Source organism: Bombina bombina, chromosome 6, assembly GCF_027579735.1.
Source record: "Bombina bombina isolate aBomBom1 chromosome 6, aBomBom1.pri, whole genome shotgun sequence".
Classification (NCBI taxonomy): domain Eukaryota; kingdom Metazoa; phylum Chordata; class Amphibia; order Anura; family Bombinatoridae; genus Bombina; species Bombina bombina.
In genome coordinates this window covers 296,624,233-296,634,800 of record NC_069504.1, presented here as the reverse complement: position 1 = coordinate 296,634,800, position 10,568 = coordinate 296,624,233, and the positions used below count along the sequence as shown (strand labels likewise).

The window sequence follows — 10,568 nt, the reverse complement described above, 5'->3', positions numbered from 1 at the left end:
ACCACAGTCTATGATGTAGAACACACAGTGATATTCCTATTGGCCACAGGAAGCCTGACTTTTGCAGCATCATGAAATTTTTAATAGTGGTCATAGTTTACTTTTTTTTTTATTTGAAATATATATATATATAAATTTAAAAAAAGGTAAATTCTGGGGCAAAGCTTCAACGTACATGAGCTTATGCCAAATAGGTTAATAGAACTAAACTGAAAAGGAAGAATTATAAAGAGAATTGGGAAGGAGTAGTGAATACATTCGGAAAGTTTTGTGTCTACTCCACTTGGTACAAGAGCATAAACCCAAACACCAAATACTAGGTTATGTAATGTAACAACATTTATAGATTAATTGAACGTTAAGTAACTGTATGATCATAATTCTAAATCAGTATCCATTTTCCACTTAAAAATATCAAAAATAATAGACTACTTTATATTAGTGCACTGTTAAGCATATGGCTTAGTTAGACCATTTTTAATTTTGCAAAGTGAGAAATTAGTTCATATGAAAGCACAGAAAAACAACATTCTTTCCATAAACACACAAATGTAATTTAACTTGGGAAACAATTCACAAAAAAAAAAACACATTTCAATTAAACTAATTTGAAAAAGGCAACCATGATTTACGTATTAAGCCCTTTCAGACTTGGCAATTATATATTTTGGAGATAAAAGTTGGGTAATGGTACTTATTTTCACAAAAAAATACTGCACAAGTAATCTCTCTTTTTGTGCAAATTTTATGTTGATTTTTCTTTTTGACACCCCCTTGATAACAATGATATTTTGAAGAGGGAAAACAAAGTTATAAATAAACTATGTGAACAATGCCCAAACACACAAAATAAAAAAACAGTACACAACAATGTTACTTCATCTAATGTTCTTACATATCTGACAATGTTAAATCCCTTTTATGTACATTTTTATTGCAGTTACCAATACTTTATTGCAGCCGCCAATCCTTTGCACACATTTTCACAACAATATCATGGGGCTGTTACCATCTTGAAACATAAGTACATTAAATGTATAAACTACATTTTGGTCTGAAAAATGAATGTTTTTTAGCAAAGAAACATTGCTGCGTGTGTATTTAATAAAAGGGCATGTTTATTTGTGTTTACAAACAAGTTTCAAAAACAAAAAATGAAAACATTTATAACTTGTACTACTTTCCTAGTAGTAACAATTATTTCTTTTTTTTTTTCTTTTTTTTTTCAAAATGCCAACAGCCCTCATGCTGTATGAAGGTCATCTATAGATTTATTAGAAAATCAACACGGTTCCACTCACAGTTCACCAAGACAGATCTAAAACTAACAGGTTAAGACAAAAATGGGACTAATTTTTGATGTATTTTGATTTTATATATTTTGACGGAGATAGCAAAAGGATTTCAAGCAAAGTCCGCCAGACAATGTCCTGCTTTACACAAAATTCCTTTGAGCTTTGGAACAAAATTATCATTTTTGAAACATAAAAAAAACAATAATTTGAAAACCATTAAGTAGTAAATGTGTCTTTTAAAGAAACTAAAGGACAGAGGCCATAATTTTCATAAGAACACTGCTGCTTGTGTTTTTCTTACAAAGCATTAGTGTTTTCTATTTGGCTATTAGTCTTAGCAATTTATCTACAATATTGAACACATAAATTGCAGGCAAAAATTTAGTACAGGTTCAATAGAAACACCTCTTTCATGAAAATACAGCAGTGTTTAAAGAACTTTCCATTCATTATTTTAAGGAAATTTCCCTTCTATTAACAGGAACAAAAATATCTATAAACTTTGTAAACAGTTCTGTATCATTTATTACATAAATAATCAATTCAATGACCCAGGGCCCAAGAAAAAAAAAAATATGAAGGATCAATATGAACTAGAGCATTGCTAACACACTGTCCAGGCCAATCATTGTTTTTGTTTATTATAACTGATGTTCTGCAGGTCACTTTTGCCGAGTTACTGTATATCTGTCTGAGTTCGATCCCCTAAACCCATCCCTTTTCCCTCCCAAAGAAAAGCACCCTCAGTCTGGCAGAAAACATTTTTTTCTTAAAAAAATAAATCTACATTCATACAAGTGTGTCTTCTTTTGAAGTCCAAGGCAGGAATTCTCTCCTACCAGCAACAATGTGTGAAAGGACCCAGTTTCAATTTGTTTCATTGCAAATCAGCTAGTATGTTACTGTAACATTCATCTTACAATCAGAGTGAAGTCTCCAGACTATGTAGCGGACTGCTGCCTGGGGATGAAGAGGTAGCGGATTTGTTCGCTTCTATTGTAAGGTGTATTCCACTGTCAACAGCATTGTTATTTTTGTTGGGTGATGGTGGTGGAGTAGAGTGACGTTTTGTTGGAGCATCATCTTCAGCGTCTGTGTCATCAATAAGCGGAATATGAGGCTCAGAATCTTCAATTCTAAAGTCTGGGTGTGTCATAAAATTGTGGATAGAGCTTCGTGATTCTGGCTTTTCTAAGCCTTCATACAAAGAACTACGAAATGCATTCACCACTCGGATCTGTATGGGTTAGAAGGCAAAAACAAAAAATATAAGCAAATTGACATTGAGTTAAAAAACGGTTTGTTTATGAATCTGAATTTACAAATAGCAAAACAATGAGTTAATCAAAACTGTGCAAATGCAGTGAACTTGCAATAAACTGTAAAAATAAACCAAACAAAAACATTTTAGTTGAAAAGACAAAATAGCATTCACTATTTTTGTGGATTAAGTTACTCTCAAATTATATTAAAAGTGCCAAACCAGATTATGTATGAATAAGTGAAAAAAAGTAGCTGCAAATGACTTGATATTTAGAAACTTGCCAATATTTTTCAAATACATTAGAGTCACAAAATAAAAAAGGAAAGAAAAAAGACCAATTAAATACGAAGCACAACAGGTAAAGCAATTCTCATGCCACAAATTAGGATACCATTGACTATGAAAAAGCCAAGCATATTAAAGCTGAATGACGAAACCGAACTTGCAGAAATTCATGCAGAAAATAAAAAGAACATGTATATGAAATACCTTTAAAATGTAAATATTCGAGTATATACCAAATTAGCAGTAAATGTACTTTTTTTTTGTTTGTTTATTTTTAATAGTAAACCTGTACCTCTCGACTGCGTGTAAAAAAACAGAGCATTGGTCTATTCATTTTAAAAGGGACATGAAACCCAAAATGTTTCTTTTGTGATTCAGATAGAGCATACTATTTTAGACAACTTTCTATTATCAAATTTGTTTCATTCTCTTTGTGTCCTTTGTTTAAGGAGCAGCAATGCACAGAGAGAGTAAAGCAAATCCGATATTAGACGTAAATAGGACATTTGCTTAAAATGTCATGCTCTATCTGAATCATAAACGTTTAATTTTGACTTTACTGGCCCTTTAACCAATGAAGGTAACTACAATCTTTTAACATGCATATTTAAGCATTCTTCGCTATAATATTGCCAGACTAAAATACTGCAAATAAACAGAACATGCTAGCTAAATGACATCATGAAGTGCCCTTATCCTGTTTAAATCATATGTTATATTTCAATGTCAAGAGGAAGAAAAAAAAAAAGACTACTAGGCTAAAGTGTCTTAGAGACATTCTAATGTCATTTTAAAATGTATCAAAGCTTTCAGAGGGGTTGAAACACAAACTAGCAGCAGATGTGCTACAATGATGATACAGAACAAGCTATGGCTAGTGACCACTGTGTTGTTTGTGACTGGGTCACTGGCCGTGTCCTTTTGCCCACAAGAGTTGCATCACTTGAGCAAGGGTGTGTGTTTAACCCCTGCAATAAGCATTTGTGTAATAATAAAATGCATCAACAAATTAGAACATTTTATAATTACATTAGAATGTCCTTATAAACATAAAAATGACTGGAAAAAAAATAAGCATAGATTCAGATTTTCAATTATATTTAAATATATAAAAGCATAATTATGTCAGGACCAAAGTTTATGGTAGAAACATTCTTCTGGATGTGAAAACTGCACCTGTAAAAAAGTAAAAATGTGCAAGCTAAGGGAAAAAAATGAATCCACTTTAGAAGTAAGGTATGGGTAAATAGCAATACATAAATAAATAAAAAGATATTTACAAAAAATAATAATAATAATAATAATAATAATAATAATAAATATATATATATATATATATATATTCATTCTCTGGAGCCCACAGTAGACCTATCCACTGTGTGCCTTGAAATTCACCACCATTTACTACTCTGCCCCTCTTCTTTTGGTCTTCACCCCCCTCTCTTCTTACTCCTACTCCCCTCATTATTATTGTGATCCGTGAAAACCACGTTATTGTGTACATTGTGTTATTTGTATGTATATTCACTTTCACTTAAGTTCAATTGAATAATTGAATGTTACGTTACATTTTATTTATAAAATAAGTTTTAAAATCCCCCCAAAAATAATATATATATATATATATATATATATATATATACACACACACACACACACACACACACATATACATACGAGGATGAAACCCCCCACTATTTATACTGAGATCTGATAGATTTCTGATCTATGAAAAATGATTGTACTTAAATACCCAGAGATACCCGATATTGCATATTGTGTAAAACAGTGTTTGACAAATTTCTTCAAAATTCAACCCCTTTCCCCCAAAACACATAAATTATGCTTACCTGATAAATGTTCTTTTCTTCTGACGGGAAGAGCCCACAGCTGCATTCATTACTTTTGGGAATTCAGAACCTGGCCACCAGGAGGAGGCAAAGACACCCAAGCCAAAGGCTTCAAATACCTCCCCCACTTCCCTCAGTCATTCTGCCAAGGGAACAATAGGAGAAATATCAGGGTGAAAAAGGTGCCAGAAGAACAAAACAAAAAAAATGTACTGCCGCCTCATAGATAAAACGCGGGCGGGATCTGTGGACTCTTCCCGTCAGAAGAAAAGAAAATTATCAGGTAAGCATAATTTATGTTTTTCTTAAACGGCAAGAGTCCACAGCTGCATTTATTACTTTTGGGAAAACAATACCCAAGCTAGAGGACACTGAATGCAAACAAAGGGTGGATACAAAAAGGCGGCCCCTTCGAAAGGCACCACAGTCTGAAATTACCCAACATCCTACAAAGACCTCCGAGGAGCCAGCCCAGCGGCTCTCGACTCCAACGAAAAGTACCCCTAAAAGTAAAAAACCTCCATCTACCCTGAGGGGGAAAATAGAGAACCCCATAAGAGATCCAAAGGACCATCCAACGGGGCGTTTAAATCAAACTTAGAGCAACCCAAGGTAGCCACAGGACCACTGCCCAGGGAGACAAACTCCTAAAAGGACAAAGACAAGAAATAAGTCCATACTCAAGAAAAAACATTACCAGTATGACCAGAAGGCCACCCTCATATCCCTGAGACAGCACCATACCACATATGCTGTTCCAGAAAACCGAGAGTTCCCTATTGCATCATAGCCAGGTCAAACCCATAAGGTTAGACAAGCCTAGACAAGCAGAAACAGGACAACTGTCCTAGCAGTCAAAAAAGAAAGAGCCACCTGTAAACAAGAGCTCGCTATGACCAATCTCCAGGCAGCAAGCTGACCTTAAGCCATCGTGGGGCTTGTTCAACCAAGAAGCGCCGAAAAATCTCGACAACAGCTCCCGACCAGAAATATCCAGGATCCAAGGAGTGCCCTATCCCATCAGCAGACACCACCAGTAGAGAGATGGGCACCAACAGTCCCCTCCCCAAAGGGGAGGACAAACTCAATAACAGTAAACAGTCAATACTGCACAGAGCAGACCAATCCCCAACCTTCCCTCCAGTATAACGGTCCCAACCCAAAGGCTAGTTAAAGACCTAAGACACAAGGCCCGGACCGTCTAATAAAAAAAGGATGGATCTACAAGGAATCAAAACCCCAGAGTAGAACTCTGACCGCTACTAAAACTGGCATGCTCCATGAGCCATGACAGGTAACTTCGTGCTCGGGTCCGAAAACCCCTACACTGCAGCCTTCCAGAAGGAAGACTCCCCCAGGGAAGAAGTACTCTGACCCCCAGCATCCTAATAACAGAACCCAGTTCCCTGATTCTAAGTACACCAGGAAGGGAAAAAAATCCTACAAGGCAAGAAAAACAAGGACCCAAGGCCTTCACAGATACTGAGGTACCTTCAAGTCAAGGAGAACACACAAGAACCCATCCCCCACCCTAGGTGAGAAGAAAAAAGGGAGCAAACAACAGTAACCACCCTACCAATATAGGTGAGACCCTTCGTCAAATATTGTCAGCACAGTTGAAACGACAACTGGAGTCTACAAGGAAACACAGATGTCCCAGAAGACAAGTAGGGTCCCATCAAAGAGACCTCAAACTTGAGCCTCAGGTAGACAGTAATCTCCCATGACTCAAAATCGCCCTCAAAGTACATGCGGGGGAACCAAACGCAAAAAAGTTAAGCAGAACCATCCATGCCTGTTCCAGGCCAGAGACAAGGTTCTAAGCCAGAGTCCTCGAAAAACAGAACCAATCGAAAGATCTAACTTCCTGAGGAATCTATCAGCTGCCTCACATGGTAGGAGTGCACCCAAGACAGAGCCGTCCACCATCTAAAGTCTGTATACTTAGATCACCTAGCAACAGCCTCAAACTCAAGAGTCTGAAAAAAAAAAAAAACTCCTTACCAGTTGAAGAAAAGGGCAACCAGTACCCTTGGATCGTAAGGGTATCCTCTGAAGACAGGCCAAACGACCTGATCCACATGCTGGTGAAGAGGAAGGTCATTTCCCAGACCCCAGAAAGGCAATAGTCTGTGATTGACCACAGCCTACTACCTTCAAGCCCAAAAGGCTAGATCTGCATAAGATCAAAGGATGGCACCCAAGAGTATAAAGACTCTTGATAAAGGGCAGTTCTTAGATTGAGAAGACGACAGTGTCCTGAAATCCCTGCAACAGTAACAATGGGAGCCTCGCAGCACCTGCAGAAAGGAAACCCCTGCACTCCACGTACTGGAGCAAACGAAATGCTGAGAAAAAAAAAGGAAGGACATGTTTCACACTTCCAGAACAGAACAGATGATCCAACCCAAAATAGGAAGGAAAGAAAACACACTGCTACGGCAAAAGGAATTAGACTATGCTACAAGAGTCGACATCCGGAAGATACTGTAAGCAAAGACTTAAATTGTCTATCAGCCGGAATAGCAAACCACCGGAGGTCATTCACATCTCCAAACTCTACAGGAGTGGAAAACTATGGTTCCAAGTCCACAGGGACCTTTAGGAACCCCGATGACGTCAGACAAGATTAGGCACGTTCAGGGTGGATTGGCCGTAGGCCCCTAAAAAGGCCCACCTATACAACTCCCAACCTTCCTCTCAGAAGCGTTGGATCTACGCACTAGGCCTCATACCAGGATCCGAGCCTGGAGTCCATATTGATAGGCCAAGTGATATTCAGAATCTGACAGGATAATCAGCACCACAAGGGTGACATGAACCCAAGGAACCGCAGATAGCGCCCATCCAGTACCTGCCTGGTATAAGGACACCCCAAAAAATCTAAGGTCCAACAAAAATCGACCAGAAGGTTTGATAATATTAAGTAGGACATAACTTCATTCCTAACCAAAAGTGCGCAACTTCCGAGGAAGCGCCCATGCGACCATAAAATCACAAGTTCCAGAGAAAGAACACTGCCAAAACAGAAATTATATCAGACATGAGCTTATTAAAACAAATCAAATACATCCTCACCGGATCAAAATAAAAGTAAGGCAACACCTGCGGGTGATTGCCCAAGGGGAATGGGTACGCCAACAGGACCAGCCGATCAGAGGCCCCATTCACCCAAGCTCAAAACTGGAACCGATACATAAAAGAAAGAAAAATAGACGTCAAGGAGATTATCTTCATACCCAAATGTCTAACCTAGCTTGCCATCCGGGGATCCCTCGGCCCACTAGGACTGGGATCCTCTAGCACCTCCAAAACATGCCTTAGTAGAACACGAAGACATGCCAGCCTATAACAGAAGGTGAAATTATCCCTCACCAGATCGATAAACGACCCCAGCCCTGAGGTTGAGGCCCCTGAAGCCTCAGAGGCCGGCGCTTCCCCAGAAGGCCGAACTGAATCAGGCGATCCCACGCCCAACGGGCCCTGGTTGACAAAACACGGACAGTACCTTAAAAATATTTCACTTCGGAAATATAAGTGAGCCAGCACAATAGATATGGCCATGCAGAACAGTGTCGTAACCTCTAGAGGAAAAAAGTCATCTTCCGGAGAAGGAGTAAAGGCCATAGAGACACCTGCTTGCGTAGCAAAGGGAGGCTCTGGGGCACTCGCCTCACCGGACATAGAATCCTCTGGGGTTGGATGGCTCAACACACTCTAAGGTCCCTGAGTCGGGAGAAGAGCGTACTCTAGAACGGCAATCGGAACATAACTGATGGGCATGGATAACCCGGGCCATTTTATATTCATCACAAGACGCATTCTCAGCATCAGAGACATCTGTGTCTAAAAAATCAGAATCATCCATAATCTTGGGATTACAAAAATGACAAACACTTAACACTTACAAAGCTTCTTACAATGTTAATTCTACTTTGTGTATACCAAATATCCTAAATCTATATGTTACTTTATCAAATTTATAACATTATACTACCCCGTATTTCTATACGAGTCACTATTAAATTTATATAAAAGAGGTTCTCATTTAGAGATCCAAGAGTGGTCTCTTCACTAGACATAGCCCCCTATCTATGATCCTGTGTATATGAATGAGGTCCAATAGTGGCCTCTTTTGTCATCTAGGAGGCACACAGACTATTAGGCATAACACTTGAATAATATGCTTTTGCATTTTACTTTTAGAAATGTATTATGGTGTCGCACAGAATTGTACTATATGTTCCCTGCATTTTACTATCACTGTGTTTGTTTTTCATATCTCATGTATGCCTTACTCAGAACCTCAATAAAAAAAAAAAAAAAATGACAAACACTAACTGGCTCCTTTTTTACACACCCAAAGGCTGGGGCGCTCACCACCTCCTGTGAACCAGACAACCAATGAGCAGACTCCCTCTGTCGCCACACAGTCAGCATACCGAAGTGTAAAACAACGTAACCGCACCCAGTCACGAGGTGCACCGTGCCAGTCACAAAAAGAGCGCGCAAATCTAAAGAGATCGCGCCAATTGATAAGTCCGTTATGTTCCGAAAAGCCATGAGCTAAAGTATTACTACACATTAGCAGATAGAACCACATAACAAACATGATTAAAGTCCACCTGTTTAATAACCCCTCTCAGGAGATATTAACCCATGATTCCTATTTTAAGATAAAGGAGTCCCACTGGGACCCTACCTTCTCTCGTTACCATTACATTCACATAATTAAATAAAATTAAACTATCTTACCGGAATCTGCGTCGTGGAACAGGAACATGGCCCTTCAAGTGTGACAGATAGTAGCCTCGCTTCTGACATGGAATTGAGTGAATAAAGGCTGGCAGCAAAAATCGTCAACGCTGATTGCCAAGGAGCTGCTAATCTGAGTCGGGATGGTTTCGCAAAAAGAGACTCTCCCTGCATCTCCGGACTCTAACCTTCATCCATGCTCTCACTGAAAGGCTGACAGGATTACTTAAAACTCCAGTCCCATTTCGAAGAGTACTACCCTCCATAAGAGACTCTCTCAAACTTCTGACACTTCTCTGCCAACCTCCTGTGACAAAAGGCAAAGAATGACTGGGGGATGAGGGAAGTGGGGTAGGTATTTGAAGCCTTTGGCTGGGGTGTCTTTGCCTCCTCCTGGTGGCCAGGTTCTGAATTCCCAAAAGGAATGAATGCAGCTGTGGACTCTTCCCGTTTAAGAAGAAAATGTGTGTATGTATTTGTAACACAGATTAGTCAGACCTCACTTGAATGCACACAGCTAGACTAAAAGCATTTGGCCAAACGGCGATAAGCCAGGAATCACTTCACTGCATCTTCCCACTGGGTCCTAACCTACAGCCAGCACATGTTGGCTTCCACCCACACACAGTGTGAACTCCCAAGAGTGTCACAACTATTTGTAACCTCCCCAAGACAAGTGAACTGCACTCTCAAACAGTAGTGGATACACATCCTTAGCCACATGCAAAACTGCAGTATTTGCAATCAGTGACTCAGGAGGTTAACCCCAGACCAGCCAGGGTCCAAAGCCAATTATATATATAAAAAAAAAAAAAAATATGTGCATGTCTTATTTGCTTTAAACACCATGTTAAAAAAAAAATACTAACTCTGTTTAGGACGGTAAAAAACAAACAAAAAAACAACTTGCAAACAGCTATTTTGAATACCAATACATTTACAAGCTAAAAAAGCTTTTAAATTTAGACTACATTACCTTATACAAATGTGCAAACATATCTATTTTGTATACCAATAAATTAAAAAGCTGAACATGCTATCATGCTTTAACTTTTTGCAGAATTCATTTTATTTCATACGTAATTTTATGAGTTTTCATGAATCAAAAGTACAAACATT

The 10,568-nt window shown here is 38.7% G+C and overlaps 1 protein-coding gene across 10 annotated transcripts in view; it reads right to left on the bottom strand.

Moving 5' to 3' along the window:
* Nucleotides 1–444: 444 nt before the first annotated feature.
* ATP2B1 (ATPase plasma membrane Ca2+ transporting 1) overlaps nt 445–10,568 on the bottom strand; it is a 413,071-nt gene continuing 402,947 nt past the window's right edge. For 9 of the 10 annotated variants that reach the window (XM_053716915.1, XM_053716914.1, XM_053716912.1 and 6 more), the window contains one exon: nt 445–2,532. In XM_053716915.1, coding sequence (XP_053572890.1) covers nt 2,218–2,532 — 315 coding nt within the window. In that variant the 3' untranslated portion in view covers nt 445–2,217. The remainder of the gene's footprint in view (nt 2,533–10,568) is intronic. The other variant, XM_053716922.1, reaches the window with a different exon arrangement.